This window comes from Miniopterus schreibersii (genome assembly GCF_964146895.1).
Source record: "Miniopterus schreibersii genome assembly, chromosome: 12".
In the NCBI taxonomy this organism is placed as follows: Eukaryota; Metazoa; Chordata; class Mammalia; order Chiroptera; family Miniopteridae; genus Miniopterus; species Miniopterus schreibersii.
In genome coordinates, this window is record NC_138112.1 from 73,774,238 (window position 1) to 73,792,051 (window position 17,814).

Sequence of the window (17,814 nt, forward strand, 5' to 3'; positions counted from 1 at the left end):
CCCCCACTGGGGCTGGCACCGCCGGACCTTCCCTCTTCTCTGCCGACCGGTCCACACTGGGAGGCAGGGAGGTGGGTGGCAGGAACGCGAATCAGGCCAAACTGCACCTGAACCCGGGAGGCAGGTGTAGGTCCTAAGGCTCGGGAGAGCTGAGCAACCCAGGCCAGAGGCAGTGTCCCCAAAGCCCAGACCATGCTGGTGACGGGGAGCCCTGCTGCGTACCGCTGGGTGGGAGGCTGGACTGGGGCCGTGCCCCCAACCTCCCGTTCTAGTTTGGGCATCCCTGGGCAGCAGAGGCCCCACTGGGAGCAGGGGGAGCCAGGGCTGCCCATCCCCGCTCCGAGGGAGGAGCTCAGCCTAGTAGGGCGGGTGGGGTGGTCCGCTTGGGGCACCTGTAACCGCTGGTGGTTCTGGACTAGTGGGCCCCGTGGGTTTCCAGGGGGAGGAACACTGCCCCACCCTCCCCTTCTCCTCTGGGGGCCCATCTCCCTGTCCGCAGGGTCCTGCCCAGGCCAGGAAGGGCAGAACTTTTTTTCTGGCCTGGAGGTGGTGGGGGGGCTCCTTTCTTTCCTGGGGAGATGGGGCTGTGGTGGTCAAGTTCCAGATGGCACCAGACAGCCCCAGCTCCCCTTGACCGAGCCCTGCTGGACAGACTTGGTCCAGTGTGGCCTGTCCAGACCTGGGGACTGGTCCTGTCTTGATGATCCACCAGCCAAGGGACAGCCCTCCCAGCTCAGCCCTGCCAGGCCCAACCTGCCCTTCGCATCCGAGTTCCCTGCGGTCACCTTGCCCATCAGGCAGAGGCCCCAAGACTGGGAGCTTTGGACACCCTGACCCAGGGTTGGTCCACTGGCTCCTTTGGGACCACGCAGGTCAAGACGCGCGGGAACCAGACAGGTGCTGGGGCGCCCCCGGGGCAGCGACGCGCAGAAGCATGGAGTCGTCAGCAGAGGGCGTCAGCGGCCTCCTCCTGGGGTGGGGCCCTGGCCGGTGGTCAGGGCCTCAAGGTGCAGAGCGCAGCCCTCTGCGGGCTCAGGGACACCCGCTGCTGCTCCGAGGCCACCCCAGCTGACCCTGAGCCCGTCCAGCCAGCCCCACACCCCCTTGCCGGCCCCTCCCTGCCCCTGCCCCTGCCCCTCCTCTCCTAATGGGGTTCTGGCCTCATTTCTCTGACTCACGGCCCCTCCCCACCCACCTGGCTCCTCGCCACTCCCATTCGTCTTGGGTGACAGTCTTGGGGCCGCCTGGGCAGGGCCCTCTTAGCCCCTCGCCTCCCAGGAAAGTCCCTGTGTGCCCTCTGGGACAGGTGTGAAGGGGAGGGTTTCCTATGCCCCCCAGCCTGGCCCAGAGGTGAGCAACCTTATTTGGGGACCTCCACTGCCCGGCCTGGCCACAGCCTGCCCCTGCCCCCTCCCTCTTACAGGTGCAGCTTCGCAGGACCCACAGTGACCCCATCCCCGCCCCCAGGGAGACAGACTCGGGGCTGGAAACAATTGGTTTAATGTCAGGGCCTCTGAGCTTGGCGACCTCTCAGCTCTGGGGTGTGACCCACAGAGTGCAGGGCTCCAAGGCTCCCCAGGCCCTCTGTACAGCATGCAGGGCGAGGCTGGTCCAAGACTTGGCCAGAGAAATTTCCTGTCTCCGTCTCCGCTTCAGGGATGGGGTGGGGTGGGGGGCAGTGGGGGTGGGGTGGGGTGTCCAAGGCCAGTGCTTGGGTGAGTCCAGTCCACACTTGCTCCTTGAAAAGGTGCAGGGAGTACAGCACCCCCACCCCACCCCTGGGGAGCAGTGCACAGGGTGGGTGCTGCGGGCACTATCTGGGGCAAGGCTCCCCAGCCTGGTCGGCTTAGAGCCCAGGGTTGCTGGGCGGGGGGGGGTGGGGGGGGGCGCTGCCCTTCTGGCCCACAGCCAGCCGGGGGTGGGGGTTACAGAGGGGCACCGGTGCACGTGGAGGTGAGCAGTCATCAGGGTGGGGCAGGGGCAGAGTCGCAAGTGCAGGGACCCCCGTGTGGGGGGAGGAGGCCAGAGGAAAGGGGCTTTCTGTGGCCTGGGGAGGTGTGGGGGGAGCTGGGAAGGGGGTTGGGCTGGGTCCTTCCGCTCTGGCCTCAGGGGGCAGGTGGGTGAGGGGCTGGCACCTCCAGGCGGCAAGTTTGGCTGAGGTGGGCCTCGGGGCGGGCGGGCGAGTGTGGGTCGGGGCCTCGCTCAGCCTGAGGACGGGCCACGTGCCATGAGGCAGGTGAGCTGCCCCCGGCCGGGTGCAGGGCCGGCGGCCAGCACCACACTCCCTCCGCGTCCATGGTACAAAATACATACACATACAAAAATAATACTCCGTGCCCTGGGGCGGGCCGCCCGCAGTGCTCTGCCCAGCAGCGTGCCCGGCGCCCGCACAGCCGGGTCTAGCTGTCATCTTCCATCCGCCTCTGGAACTTGCTCATGAGCTCCTCCAGCTCCGACCCGCCTTGCTGCTTCTAGGGGCGGGAACGGGGCGGCCTCAGGCTAGGGACCCCGCAGGTCGTGGGGGAAGCAGGCGGGGCGCCCAGGGCGCGGGCTCACCTCCAGGAAGGCCTTCTGCACGGTGAGCTGGCTGTACACGCGGATGCCCTCCTCCCCGCACACCTTCTTCAGCTCCTCTTTGTTCAGGGAGAAGAGCTGGGGGCCCGTCAGGATGCCCAGGTTGTCCACGATCCTGCGGGACGGGCGGTGGGGACGGGGCGGGCGTGAAGGCGGGCGTGGCCGGGCCGTGGCGGCCTCGCCCACACCTGCCCACACCTGTGGCCACCTGCCCACGCCTGCCCACGCCTGCCCACGCCTGCGGCCCCCTGCCCGCCGCTCACCGCGCGCTGAAGGCCTTGGCTTCCAGCCAGGCGCGGACCTCGAGGGGGCCCGACTCGTAGGTGAGCGGCAGGCTCACGGGCTGGCTGCGCTCCACGCGGAAGTGGCGCTGCGGCTGTGCCTTGATGTGGCTGATCTTCTTGATGAGCTCGTCGTTGACCTCGTCCATGTGGTGGATCATCTCTGCGGGGCCAGCGGCTCAGCCCCGGGCCCCGGCTCCCCTCCCCTGCCCCAGGCGGCGCTGACCCCCAGCCCCTTCCCCTCTCACCGTCTTTGTTTCCAGCGAAGCTCGGCAGCAGCTTGTGGGTCGGGCTGGCAGGACCCCAGTATTTCAGGCCGGCCTGCGGGTGGGGGAAGGGGCGGGGGGTGCAGCCCATCAGGGTCACTCACCTTCCCTTCCACCAGGGCTGGCGCAGGGGGCGTGTGAGGGACCCCTCCCCCATTTCCTCCCCACGACCTGCCCAGGCCCCCGACTGGCCCGGGGGCCAGAGCCTGGGAGCCCCTGCAGCGAGGCCTCCAGGCTCAGGGTGGGTTTTTCCCTGCGACCAGGGGCACCTGCCGCTCCGCCCAGCCTGTAGTGGGACAGAGCAGAGCCCTCGCCCCCCTTCACCTGCTCACTCCCCTCACCTGCTCGTGGGGGGCGCCCACGTCCTCAGGCCTGATCTCATCCAGGATGTTGTGGGGCACGTAGCCAGCCTGGCCGCTGCGGCTCCGAAGCTTCCACCACTGGTGGCCATCTTCCAGCACCTGTAGATGTCACACCCCCATGGTCACCCCCCCCCAACAAGTGCCCACCTGTCCTCTGGCCACAGGCACCTGAGAGGAGTGCTGGGACCACTGCATCAGCCCCTCTGTACAGATGGTCCAGAGACAGCTCTGGCATCTCTCCCTGAGCCCCCCCCCAAGGCCTATGGGGACCGTCACAACCCCCTCCAGGTGCCCGGGCCCTGTGTGACCTTCCATCCCACCTACAGGGGCCACCCCCATCCCCCAGCTGCATCCTGAGCAAGGTGCCTCCAGCCTGGCTGTAGATATAGATCACCCACCTCAGCTCGCTCCACTTTCCCCCCAAGTGGGTGACCTAGATTTGGGGTTGGCACCAAACCCAGATGGTGCCTTCAGAGGGCTCCAGGGGTCAGCATGAATGACAAGCCCCTGCTGACTTGGAGGGTCCCCCTCTGAGACCTCCAAGGGAGGGGGTCCCTCATTCAATATTTGCTGGGGGGGGCAGGCTGGCTATGGATCCAGATTAGAGCCCAGGGTTAGGGCCCTGGGGAAAGGGTTGGCAGACAAGCCAGGTCCCAGGGCTATGAACCTGCCCCCCCACTCCCCCTGCCCCTGCCCCCCTGGGCAGTCCCCTCCCGCAGGTCCTCACTCACCTCCAGGACTTCATCCTTGAGCACGGACAGCTCATTGGCATTTCGGGCTGTGAAGTCGTAGAGGACCTTGACGTACTTGGCCATGGCTGGTGTGGGTTCGTAGCCCCTGCGTGGAACAGGAGGGGCTGAGGCCCAGGGCTTGGCCGGGTGTCCTGGGCCTGGGGCTGGGATGCGGGGAGCAGGGAAGCAGCTTCCCGGTGCGTGGCTGCCTCCTGTTCTGCTCTCTGAGGTTGCAGGGAGAGAGCTTCAGCGTGTCAGCTGGGAATGGAAACTGTGACAGCCCCAGAGCGGCCGGGGCCCCTACACAGAGGTGGGGGCGAGGGGGAGGCAGTGGAGGCTGGCGGGACCCGGGTGCCTTGGGCCGGCCCAAGGCCAGCCCCAGCCCAAGCCACCTCAGGGGTCTCCAGGCCCAGCCCCTTAGGAAAACCAGAGCCAGGCATGTACCCAAGAGATGACAAGGTCACAGCAATCCCTGGAAAGCTGCTGACCAAGGAGGGAGGGCTGGGCATGTTCAGAGCCGTGGCCCCTCTGAGCAGGACAGACAGGGCCTGAGCACCAGGTGGACTGCCTGGCGGCTGCAGGGTCATGGGGTGGGTGGGGTGGGTCGGGGGTGGGAGGGCGCTCTGGCTGGATGTGTCCTGACCTCAGCACTGAGCAGGCCTGTGGCTGTCGCCCAGCCCAGCCCACCCCTCCTGGTCCATCTTGGCCTCTGACCATCAGGGTCCCTGCCTCATGCAGGTGCAGGCCTCAGGACGCCAGGGAGGGGAGGGGTCTGAGGCTGGAGGGCCCCTTGGAGCCTTGGGGGCGAGGAGGGGCTGTTAGGATCAGCCAGGGTGGACCCACCAGGTCAACGGATGAAAATGTTTCTTAAAGGGGGGCCTGGGCCAGGGAACATGGGTACCAGGCTGGTGATGCGGGGCAAAGGGAGGGCACACTTGTTACAACACGGATTTGGGGCCCCTCCCTTCCTGAAACCGAATCCTGGGGCCTGGCCGGGTAGCAAGCTCCCCAGGCCTGTCCTGGGCCAGGAGTGAGAAGAGGCCCTGGGTCTGTGGGATGTGGTTTTTGGAGGGGTGTGTGTGTGTTTTTTGGGGGGGTATGGAGGAGAGAGCCTGTCCCAGCCAGACCCTCCATCTCCTCCGGCCCTGAGACTGGGCCTCAATCAGTCCCAACAGGGTGACGGGCTTTGGTAAAACCACTTGAGCTCAGGGGTTCGGCAGATTTCTACCCGCGGCTCTGAAGCACACACGTGGAGACCGAAGAAGAGACGGTGCTTTTGCCATTTTCCCTTAAACTGTGTGTCATCAGGTCAGCATGGAAACCCCGTTCCAGGTGGGAAGCGTCTGAACCCCCAGCCAGGTGTTTGCCGCCACCTGGTGGCAGCGTCCCCAGAGCCTGTTTTCGAGACTGAGGCTCCTCACGGGGGGCTTACCTGTGAGCCTGCGGGGAGCTGACTGGGGGGAGGACGTCCCCAGGGGGCGGGGGCTCAGACGCGACGCTGTGCCTCGGGGAGTTTCGAAAGGATGGCCGGTTTGCTGGGGTCGGCTGCGGGGAAAACGGGCCACCTGGGCTTGGTGTGGGAAGGGGGTCAGGCCCGGAGGGTGGGGAGGACAGCTGCCGCCCTGAGGGTAGCGGGTGGGGGTGGGCTGAGGAGGCGAGGGGGCCGCCAACGTCCCACAGGGTGGGGCTCTGACCTCGTCACCAGGGGCGGAGGCCAGTCCCTCCACTTCCCAGGGAGCCTCCTGCAGCACGTCCAGGGGTGGCTCCCAGCCACTGTGGAACTTGGGCACATAGAGGAGCATCTGTGGCTCCCGAGGCCACTCGGAGCTGAGGGAGGGGGCGATCGGGGGTGAGCCATGCCCACCCACCAGAACCGGCACCACCCAGAACCTCCAGACCCACCCTGGTCTGCGCCCCCTCCCCTGCTCCTCCCTGCCCCGTACGTACCGGGGGCGTGTCCAGGTCTCCCCCAGCAAATCCCACAGTGCCATCTCCTTGGGGACTAGGTGGCCCCGCAGGAAGCCCACGGCGTCTCGGGAGAGCAGGGGAGTGATGGCGGAACGTGCGATGTCCGGGCCACCACAGGTGCTGACGATCTGGGGCACAACCCAGTTCAGGGGCATCACAGCCTGCGGACCCCGCCCCGCCCACCCCACCCCACCCTGGAGCACCACAGGCCAGCCCACTGCGCCCACCGCTCAGAGGGCACTTGCGTCCCCCACCCTCAGCCAGGGGCCTGCCTGGCAGCTGCCCACCCCGTGCCTGCCCGCCCAGCGCCTGCCCACCCCGCCCTGCCCCAGGCACCAGCTCCAGAGGCCCGAAGAGGAAATGCACGAGCTCGGCCGCGCTGGGGTTCTGGATGTGCTTCTGCAGCTTGGCCTGGGTGGGGGGGATGCCAGTGAGCAAATGGCCGATACACCGGCCGGAGGACCGTGCTGGGGACAAATGGGGGCACTGACCGGGGGCCCTCCACCCTCAATATCAGCCCAGAGGGCGGGCTGCTGGACTCACAAGCAGGTTGATGGCCAGCTTGATTTTCTGGAAACAGTCAACAAACTCGGCCTCGGACGGGGGCCGTGCCCGCAGCGTGAGGACACCCTCTGCAACGAGGGGCGGGGGCGTGAGCCTGGCGGGCCCAGTGGGTCGCTGCGCCCCGTGGGTCTCCCCAGAGTCTGGGGCAGTCCACGGCCTCCGCGTCCCCCGCGTCTCCCCCGGCCCCAGGCCCCAGCACCTGCCGGCCCCTTCTTTCCCTTCCTCTTCCCCTTCTTGCGCTGGTTCAGCTGCTTGAACGCCTCAGCCGCCTTCTGCAGCCGGGCCACGAACCATTCAATGTCGTCCAGGGCGCAGTTGAGGATTTGCTGCGGTCAGAGCCGGGGCAGGGGTCAGCCAGGCGCCACCCCCGCGGCAGGGACAGCCACGCTCCCTGCCTCCCGGCCCCGGCCTGGGGGAGAGGCGGGTGTAGGCCGGAGGGGGCGCCCTCAGGCCCGAGACCCACCGTCTCTTTCTCTATCTTCTGCGCCAGCACGGCACGCGGGGCCTCCTCATCCAGCGACCCCTGAGAGCGGAACCCTGGGCGGGGGAGCAGAGCTGCTGCTGACTGGGCCCCACGGGCCACACGGCCCCGGCAGCCCCAGCCCAGCCCCTCGGCCCACCTGGCTCGCTGGGCGGCACCGGCAGGCCTACTCGGTTCTTGGGGGGCGAGGAGTTCTGGGCGTAGGGCTGGAAGGGCACGGGGGCCGGGCCCTGGCGGGGGGGCAGCACCGACTGCCGCTGCCGGAGCTTCTCCTGGTGGCCCCTGGAGGCGGGACAGAGCCACTCAGCCCGCCAGGCCCTCCTGGGGCGGCCCCTCCCTGCCCCCGCCCGGCGGCGCCTACTTCAGGGTCTGGGGCCGCATCTTCTTTCCCAGGCGGCAGTCGGCCAGGGCGCTCTCGATGTCCTCGTGCACCAGCTCCGCCTGCGGGCACCGGGCGTCAGGCGGGCTCTGGGCGGGCGCCCGCCCCGCCGGCAGCCCCTGCTCACCTCCACCTCATCGCAGTTGAAGAAGTGGATGTCGGGCTTGTTCTGATCCGAGTCCTGGCACACGAGCAGCAGCACCGACGGGTAGCGCAGCTGGTTCAGCACCGTCTGGCTGTGCCGCACCGTGGGCAGCGGGAAGTTCTCCAGCTCCTCCTGCGGGACAGGGGCTTGGACGCGGCTCGCACAGCTCAGCCACGCAGCGCAGGCGCGCGTCCCAGACGTGCGTCGAACACAGGCCCGGACACGGACGTGGGCCCCCTGCCACGGATGTGGGCTGGACCCAAGGAACACAGAGCGCCTCGGGCATGGGCGTGACTTACGGGCCCGGCACAGGGAACCCGTGCCGCGGAGACAGGCACAAGCATAACTCGCAGGCACAGGAAAGGGACGTGGCCCAGAGGTGAACACAGACATGGACCCCAAGGGGCAGTGGCCGCGGATGTTTCGCACAGGCCCCCGGACCCAGCCAGGCCCCCCCGGCACCGCGGGCGTGCAGGCCCCGGTGGAGGCGGAGGCCGCCCTGTGCGACTCTCCGCCCGGGCAGAGCTCCCTGCCAGCCTGCCCTTCACCTTCGTCCTGATCCCGCCCCACAGGGAGGCCCAGCTGTACATCCGGCTGGTCCCCCTGCCGGCGGAGGGACAGGTGGAACCCTCCCTGGCCCTGCGGCTGCCCCACCTGCGACTCCATGTCCAGCAGCCGCAGCGACTTGTCGTTGACCTGCAGCAGCATCTCCTGGGTCCAGATCTTCTCCTTGGAGCTCAGCTGCACCAGCTTCCGGATGGCGTCGTCCACAGACACAATGGCCTCGCTCTTGTCCATGATGAATGTGGCCAAGTGCTGGGGGGCGGGGGGGCGGGGGGTCACTCTGGGCAGAGCCCTCCTCGTGCCGAGAGTCAGGGCCGAGGGGCTGTGCCCAGGGGTCTGGGGAGGAACACCTGCCCCGGGGGTCTGCAGAGACACAGACCCCCTTGGGGCATCTCTCTGCACCCTGTGGATGTCTAGGGCACGCCGGGCTCTGATGGAGCCTTCGCTGCCCCACACAAACCATCCCCACCCACCCACCCACCTCCTGGCGGCTCACCGCGGGGCCTCCGCTCCGTCCCCCCACCTCCCGGGCCCTCCCCAGCTCTGAGACAGGCCCTCCCCAGCTACGGCATCACCGTCACCACACCCCTGACCGGCCTTCTATCTTATTTAATATATTTTTTTAATAAATCCACACCTGAGGATATTTTTTCCATTAATTTCTAGAGAGACTGGAAGGGAAGGAGGGCGAGAAGCTTCGACTGGTTGCCTCCTGCACGCACCTTGACCAGGGCGGGGATCACACCTGCAGCCCAGGTATGTGCCCTGGACCGGGAATCGAACCTGCAACCTTGGGGTGCACTGGCCGACACTTCAGCGACGGAGCAACACTGGCCAGGGCTCACCGCTGAGTGTTTTACCTCCTTTAAGGACTGGTTCTGACAGACCCTTGTGGGCTGAGCCGTGGGGACAGGGGAGCCCGCTGGGGAGCGGTCGGGCGCGGGCAGAGCCGCCCAACTCGCACGGTCCTGCTTCGGCGCCTGCACACGCGCCAGACCCGCTGCAGAGGAGCCGCTCACTGCAGACCCGCCAGTGACGGCCGAGGCCGGACCGACCTCCGTGTCCGTCGGCGGGGAGAGAGGTACGTGGGCAGAAGCGCACACGGGGATATAAGGCCGCCGCTCTGTTAGCAACACGCAGCATCACCAAACAAACCAAACCAACCAGGCCGCTGGGCCCAAAGACAGTCGGTGCATTTCAAATGGATGTGTTCTCTGACCGTCACGGAATTAAATTAGAAATGAGCAACAAAAAGGCAACTGGAAGACCCCCGAACAACTGGAAATGAAACAAGACTCTTCTAAATAACCCACGGGTCAAAGAAGCCACGACGAGCATTCGGAAGGACAGGTGACCCTTGAACAACACGGTCACTCGAAAATCTGCGTATTACTGTTGACTCCCCCAAAACTTCACTACTAACAGCCTGCTGCTGACTGGAAGCCTTACTGATTAACACAAGCAGCCTGTTAGCACATATTTTGTATGTTACACACACACACATATATATATATTATATCGTGTTCCTACAATAAAGTCAGCTAGAGAAACAAATGTTATTAAGAAAATCTTCAGGAGCCCGGTCGGCCTGGCTCAGTGGTGGAGCGTCGACCTAGGAGCCAGGAGGTCGCGGTTCGATTCTGGGTCAGGGCACGTGCCGGGTTTGGGGCTCGATCCCCAGCGGGGGGCATGCAGGGGGCAGCCGATCAATGACTCTCATCATTGATGTTTCCATCTCTCCCTCCCTCTCCCTTCCTCTCTCTGAAATCAATAACGTATTTTTAAAAAAGAAAAGAAATGATCAGTGACCATGAGGACAGAGGGGACATCACCGCAGACCTCACAGGCAGGAAAGGAAACTCCTAACCGAGACCGTCCCGCAGAGAAAGCCCTGTGCTCAGAGGGCCTCCCCGTTACCCCGACAGCTATTTGAGGAGGAAGTCACACCAATCTTTCATCACCTCTTTCTGAAGGCAGAGGCGGGACCACGTCCCACTCATTTATTTATTTGTTTGGAGAGGACGTTTACGAAAGCCGGGGACAGTGAAACAAGGAAGGGGCCGGGTCAGAAGCAGCACCGGGGGAGCGCCTAGGTGGGGCCGCCCTGGCTCTCGGGAAACGTCACAGGAAAGAAACGCGCCCGGGTGGGGCTGCTTTGGTTCACTGGAAAAGCAGAGGACGGGGATCCTGGGGGCAGGCCCGGGCGGTGAGCCTGGGACGAGCAGCCACTGCCCACTGCTCCCCGGGCTGCAAGTCTCCCGGGGGCCCCCGCGCTCGGGAGATGCACACCCGTGGGGGGAGAACGGCGTGTACCCCAGAAATGCAAGGCGGGTTCAATATTTTACAAAAGCTAATCGGTGTGATTCAGAAAAAGCATTTGATAAAATCCAACCACCTATCACGACACAACGTCTCAGCGCACCGAGAAAGGGAAGGAAACTGCGTCCACAAAGGGCAGCGGTGAAAACCCGCATCGCGCATCGCGGGAAACGCCGAGGCCGGACGCGGGGCCGGGGTTCTGTTAAGCGTTGTCCGGGGGGTTCCTGGCCAGGGCGATCAAGTAAGAAAATTTAAGTGTCTACGGTAAGAAATTAAGCTCCGTCTTTATTCTCAGACGCCATGGATGCGTACACAGAAAACCCAAGGAGTCCACAAGCAAAACCCCGGAAACAAAACCAAGGAATCCAGCCAGGACTCGGGGCACTCGGTTACGTCCCAGAAATTCAGTTGTTTTTCTACAGGCTGGTGACAGACAGTCGGAAAATGAAATTTTAAAAAAGGATTCCATTTATAACAGCACACAAAACCCAAATACCCAGGGAGTATTCTAACCAAAGAAATGCAAGCACTCGGCCGTGAAAGCCAGGGCGCCGCGGAGAGAAACCCGAGGGCCCCAATGCCACTAGGATGCCAACGCTCCCGAAATCGATCCACAGAGCTGGCTCAGTGCCCACCAGAATCCTGCCAGACTTTTTTTGGGGGGGGGGGGCAGAACTAGACAACTTGATTCTACAACATAAACGCAAGTCCAAAGAACTGGGAACCGTCAGGAGACTCTCGAAGAAAAGGAACCGAGATGGGCTCCGGCTGCCCGATTTCAAGACGGATGAAAGGACAGAGAGTGAGAAACTGTCACGGGGACCCAGGGATAGGGGCCTGGCCAGGGTCCCTTCATCGGTTTGTGACAAAGGCGCCAACGCAATCCAATGGGGGAAAGAGCGTCTTAGCGTAATTGCATCTTACTAAGGGGGAAGAATCGGCCTCGAGCCCCATACCACAAATGAACCTGCAGTTCACACCGTCCTCGAAAGTGGAGTTAAAATGACTCATAGCCCGGCCCGGCCGGCGTGGCTCAGAGGTTGAGCATCGACCTATAGACCAGGAAGTCGCAGGTTCAGTTCCCGGCTCCATCCCCAGCAGGGGCCCTGCAGACGGTCAAGGACTCTCATCACCGACGTTTCTCTCTCTCCCTCTCCCTTCTGAACTCTCTGAAATCAATAAAAAGGTAAAAAGAAGGAAAAAAAAAAATGACTCATGGCCCTCAGCCCTGGCAGGTGTGGCTGCGCAGGCTGAACGACCTCTGATGAACCAGGAGGTCACGGGTTCGAGTCCCGGTCAGGGCCCGTGCCCGGGTTTCAGGCTCGATCCCCAGTGGGGTGCGTGCAGGAGGCAGCCGGTCGGTGTCTCTCTGTCACATCGGTGTTTTTAATCTCTCCATCTCCCTTCTTCTCTCTCTAGAAAATCACTAAAAACATATTTAAAAAATAATAAAACGGCTCGTAGGCCTAAATGTAAAAGCCTAAAGTAGGAAGCATCTAGAAAACACGGGAAGAAATCTCCGGAGCCTCGGGCCAAGCGATAACAACAGAAAAACCACTATAAACGAAAAAGATGGCTGTGATTGGATGTCATCAAAATTAAACATCTCCGCTCATCCAGAGACAGCGATGCGCAGGACTCGCTCGACCGGCCGAACGCCCCGTGTGTGGACAGGACCCTGCCTTCGGCGAGGGGTGCGTGCCTGTGCCCGCGGGCAGAAGTGGGCCCGCGAAGCAGCCCTGCGGCCTGGGCCCTAAGGAGTCCTGCCCACCCCCTGCCTTCCTGTTTTCTTCAAATAAGTTCACGAAGCAAAATAAGGGTAGCTCTGCGCTGTAGGATTTCATTTATGGGGGATTCTCAGAAGGACAGTGGTGACGGGGCCGCCGCCGGTGGGGGGGGAAGGCTGCCACCCCCCGGGTCAGCACCAGGCGTGTCGGGGGGATGGAGCTCTCTGTGCCCAGGACAGTCCATTCCCCGTGGTGGCCACACACGTCTACCCCAGAACTGCACCCCCACACCCTCAATGTCAACTTTTCTGATGCTAATTTAGAGAAAAGTTTGAAAAACCACCACCAAAAGGCCCACCTGGTTGCAGTGGCCCCTCGCTGCCAGGGTGGATCTGATCTGGCCACCACCTCTCACCCTCTCTCCGTGCCTCAGTTTCCTCATGTGGGAGGAGCGGGCAAACGGCGCCCATGCCCCAGCCTTGCTGGCGGCAGGGAGGGCAGAAGAGGGGGGCCCCCCGGGCTGGGGTCCTTCCATAGGCCAGCTTGGACCAAAGTCCAGGAGATGGGCTGGGAGGCCCTGGTGGTTCCTTCCCAAAGAGGGCAAAGTCCCCCTGTCCCCAGAGGTGGCACAGCTGCCTGAGAAGGAGAGGGACCGAGCAGAGCCGCCCACCCTCACGCCCTGACCTCGGACACTGAGTCAGCGGCTGTCACCGGCCTGCGCAGGCTGGTGGGGAGGCCTGGTCACTCAACACGGCCCAGTGCAGGAGCCCGAGGAACTCCCAGTGTCTCTGAGGACCCATTGTATAGACGAGAAAACTGAGGCTCAGAAAGCAGTGACTTACTTGCCTGACCTCTGTGGGCAGCGAGGGTGCTATGGAGAGGGAAGTACTTACCTTCCCAGGCTAGGGCCCCCCATCATCCTGATCAAAGTCCCCCCACCTTTCTCTCTCCTCAGCCTTTCCTAGGGCTGTTGTCCTGCAGACTTGGACAGTGACCAGGAACCAGGAATGTGGCCAGCTGCCAGGACCAGGAAGGTCATTTAAAAAACATGTTTCCTGAGTCCCAAGTGTGAATTAGAACTGACCCAGGAGGAAACCCTCCTGCGCTGGCAGCTGGCCTGGGGAGTGGTTAACCAGGCTCGACTCTCCTTGAACAGCTGGTCAGTCAGGCCTTCCCTGCGGGAGCCCGACACAGGGCGTCTCTGTTCCACCGTCTCCCTCGAGTTCAGTTCCTTGTTTTGGGGCCAAGGTGACAATTTCCTTCACGCCGGGTCTTCCCGTTGGAGGGCTGCCAGACAGCTCCCAGGGCTTGGCCTCACCTGTGCTGCGTTGCCCACCAGCACCTTCTCTCCTCCAACACAGATCCAGGGCTCCCTGAGACCCCCAGACTATGAGCTCCCCAGAACTGGAGGGAAGCCCCCCCACTGTGGCTGAGCCAGGACAGGTGTGGGGACATCCCTGGCTCTGGTCACCTGCTGCCGGTGTCAGAAAACCTGGGCTGACCACTTCTCCCTGGGCCTGTTTCCCCCAGAGTGGGGACCCTGGCTGGAGCACGGAGGGTGGGTGCTATGAGGGGTAGGGTGCTCCCCGGGGGCTGCCTCACCTGGACATGGTACTGGGAGGTCTCGTGCATGATCACGTTGGAGTTGGAGTACTTCTTCCTCTGTTCTGAACAGGGAGACGCCAGTCACTCGCCCCAGGGGCAGGCCCTGGGGTCTCCTGTCCGAGTGGACTGGACCCCTGGGCCCCAGCCACAGGGAGGGCAGAGTGGAGGAGAGGGATACCGCTCTGTGGGCCCCTCGTGGCCACCAGGAAGGACTCGAGGTCCTGGCAGAAGGCGGGCCTCCCTCCATCTCCAGGACGACTGTCCCCCACCTTCCTGGGGGAGGGGTTGGGCCAGGGCATCCCCAGGCCCTGGTTGCCGGCTAACATCTCCCTGCCCTCTCTGGACTCCTGGCTTTCCAGACTGGGCACCCTGTCCATAGGCATAAATGAGCTGGTAGTCTGGGGCAGGGCTGGGGTGTGCCTGAGGGAGGGGGCTGGCCAGGCCACCCTCCTGGAGCGGACACCTGGCACTCAGCCCCCCTCCTATCAGATCAGGTTGCAGCCAGGAGCTTGGCGAATCAATATTGATGGCCCTGAATTATTAGTAAAGGCCTCTCCCCTTACGTGAGGTTGGGGAGGGCTCCTGGGGCCTGGAGCTTTGCTGAGGGACCTCAGTGGCTGGTTGATTGGGGTCCAGGAGCCTCCTTGGGTGCCCGGTGCTGACCTGTACCTTCCCTGATGGGGCCCAGCACAGCCTTACGGGTGGGGGGTAGGGGCGAGACCCTCCCGTCCTCAAACCTCACTCACCAAACAGGTCCTTGGCACTCATCTTGGCCACACTGTCAGACCGGCCCAGGCTGCCACTGCAGGGGAGAGGCTGGTGAGGGTGGGGCCGGACTGCACCCCTTCCTGGGACTGCTTGTGGTGGGGTGGGGGGGGTGAGCTGGGTAGGTGGGGACTCACTTGGCAGCACCTGGGCAGCAGCTCATAGACCCCGACTGGCTCATGACGTCCTCAGGGGTGGCCAGCAGTGGATCTCAGGGTGGCCTGAGTCCAGGGCCTGGTGCCTGGCTCACACCTGAGTGGATGGAGAACAGTGCTGACACCTCCTGGGGGCCTGGCGGGGGGCCTCATGGGTCTCCTCCTCCCCCCACCCCAGATCCAGGGACTGGAGCCCTGGCCTCCTGTCCAGATTCCCAGGACCACCTACTCCCGCCCCACTTCCCAGCAGGGACCCCAGGACAGACCAGCAGAGGAGTCCCACCCCAAACGCTGTCTGGGGTGGGGCTGCGAGAAGGGTGTCCTGGGGGCTCTGAAGGGGGGTGGGGGGAGGAAGCACTTTTAAGCAGAGGGAATGGTGTTGTCAAGGCCCTGAGACGGGAGGAGGGAGAAAGGCAGACCAGGATGAGGCTGGAGCCAGGGGGCCCTGGGGACCCAGAGACCTGGTAAAGTCCAGAGGGCCCCCCCCACATGAGCAGTGCCTGGCGCCCCTGGGTCTGTGCCCCGTGGGGATCTCTGGGCCCACATTCTTCTCCCGTCAAAGGTCACTGGCAAGTAGTTTCAGTGTCAGGGTCTGCCACGGTCAGCGGTCACAAACCAGGGGTGCTGGCATCTAGGGCAGGGGGCAGCCCAGGACTTTCTGGTCTGGCCAGGTCCTACCTGCAGGGAGGAGGACTCCCACCTGCCACAGAGTCCTGGCTCTCTGGGGTGGGGGTGGGGTGGGGGGCTTGGCCAGATTCCTCCATCCATCAGTGCCTCGAGAATGTCCGGAATGCTCATGACCTCAGTGGGTGAGCCCGAGTATTTGTTTAATGGGATTCCTGGCGGGCTGATCCAAGGGCACTGGGCACATGTGTCCAGGTACACACACACCTGGGTGAAACCCAGGCCTGCGGGCACACGCAGACACGCACAGGCTGAGACACGGGCCCCTCCCCTTGGGGAGCCTGGGCTGGGAACCAGTGGCCTTCGGCTCCTTGGGGCCAGGGTGGGGAGCATCAGCACCAGCAGGGAGGTGGGTCTGGGCACTGGCGTCTGGGTGGGGGAGCACGTGGGGTCCAGTGAGGGAAGTGGAGGCTCCTTCAGCTGACTGGGGCAGGGGTGCCCTGTAACCCCAGGGGCCCCCAGGTCCAGTCTGCACTTTGGTTTTACTGCGGTCATTTTCCGGGTGCAAAGGGAGAGCCAAACGTGGTGCCTGGTCACACAGTGGAGGGGGAGGAGGCCCGGGCAGGGCAGGGAGGGTGGAGGGACCGGCTCCAGGTTCAAATTCCAGCCCTGTAGTCCAGTGACCTTGGGGAGGAGTCAGCATAAGGCCCAGGGGGAGCCAGGTGGGGCCCTGAAATGGGGAGACCCTGTCAGGCTCTGGCTGTGCCCAGGTCTGGGAGCTGCGGGCGAGGAAAGGGCCCGTCCTGGTGGGAGGGAGGGTGGATTGGGAGGCGGCAGATGCTCAGGGTGCACTTGGGCGATGGAGGCATGTGGGCTGACGCAGCCGGGCCAGCGGGCGCTCTGAGCCATTGAGGCGGGGCACTGGGCTGGGACCCGCAGGGCCTGGGCAGGGCGCTGGGAGAGGGTGAGTGTGTGCTTGTGTGTGTGCGTGTGCGTGTATGTGAGTGTGTATGTGTGTGCGTGTATGTGAATATGTGTGTGTGTGTATGTGTGTGTGTGTATGTGTGTGTGAGTGTGTGTATGTGTGTGTGCCTGCATGTGTGTGTGTGTGTGTGTGTGTGTGTGTGAGTGTATGTGTGTGTGAGTGTGTGTATGTGTGTGTGCCTGCATGTGGGTGTGTGTGTGTGTGAGTGTATGTGAATATGTATGTGTGTGTATGTGTGTATGTGTATGTGAATGTGTGTGTGTGTGCCTGCATGTGGGTGGGTGTGTATGTGTGTGTGTATGTGAATGTGTGAGTGTGTGTGTGTGTGCACGTATGTGAGTGTGTGCGTGTATGTATGTGAGTGCGTGTGCGCGTGAGTGCGTGTGCGTGTGCGTGTGCGTGCGCGCCGTCGGGGAGGGGCCACCGCCAGGCCTGCCTGGGAGCCCACACCCGGGCGGGGCAGAGGTGGTCCCCCGGGAAGCCTGCCCCCCGCGCCCCCAGGCGCACCCCGCGCAGGGGCTGCCCGCCAGCCTGGCCCAGGGAGGGAGAATGTGGGTGCGCCAGGGGTTTGCCCCCTGCCCCTGCCAGCGCCCGCGGACCTGCGCCTGCCTCCGGCCTCCGCCCCCCGAGGCTCCCACACCCGCCGTGACCGAGGGCCTGACCCCCGTGGGTGATCCCCGGCCCCGGTTTCCTCCTCGCTGACACCCAGGAAATGCCTCCTGGCGTCTGACCACGGGCGGCTCCCCGCGATGGCCTCGTCCCAGCGGAGGCCCAGCCTGCCCGGGAACGGGGTGCGCGGACTTGGGGGGCAGGGAGAACCCCCTCGCCGCCCTTCCCACGGAGGACCGGGGTCCCCCGCCGCCCCCGGGCCCGGACTCAGGCGCCTCCCAAACCAGCCCCGCGCCCGGCGGCGCCCGGGAGCGGACGGCCGGCTCCTGGCCCCCGGGCCGGCTCTGGCCCCCGCCCGCCCGCAGACCCGCCGCCCGGGAAGCTGAGGCCCGCGGGGCGCGGGCCCGGGACCCCCGGGGCGCTCACCCGCCGCTCGCGGCTCCCGGCGCCGCCGCTGGTGCCCTGTCCGCGCGCCCGTCCGTCCGCCCGTCCGTCCGCCCGTCTGTCCGCGCTGGGGCCCGCGCGGGAGGACGCGCGGCGGGGCCGGGCCGGGCGCGGGGCGGAGCCGCCGGGAGGAACCTGAGCGGCAGGTTAGAGCCCCGCGCGGGCGGGGGCGTGGCGGGGGCGCCGCCGCCCTGCCCCTGCTCGGGCCCGCCCCGCGGGGCTCCCTGCGGGGGGTCCCTAACACCCACGCGGGCCCGCTCGGCCCC

General features: G+C 64.7%; 1 protein-coding gene across 1 annotated transcript; it reads right to left on the reverse strand.

Moving 5' to 3' along the window:
• Positions 1–1,485: 1,485 nt before the first annotated feature.
• Positions 1,486–17,608, reverse strand: EPS8L2 (EPS8 signaling adaptor L2). Its single transcript, XM_081154198.1, has 21 exons — positions 17,531–17,608; positions 14,869–14,983; positions 14,713–14,768; positions 13,964–14,028; positions 8,406–8,567; positions 7,734–7,883; positions 7,589–7,668; positions 7,367–7,509; positions 7,210–7,283; positions 6,946–7,072; positions 6,726–6,814; positions 6,519–6,593; positions 6,162–6,310; positions 5,909–6,041; positions 5,647–5,759; positions 4,215–4,320; positions 3,463–3,582; positions 3,104–3,176; positions 2,838–3,018; positions 2,557–2,689; positions 1,486–2,471 (listed from the first exon to the last, which is right to left on the reverse strand). The coding sequence occupies exons 2-21, from the start codon at positions 14,910–14,912 to the stop codon at positions 2,400–2,402; spliced, it is 2,145 nt and encodes a 714-aa protein (XP_081010324.1). The 5' UTR covers positions 14,913–14,983; positions 17,531–17,608; the 3' UTR covers positions 1,486–2,399.
• Between the last annotated feature and the right edge of the window lie 206 nt (positions 17,609–17,814).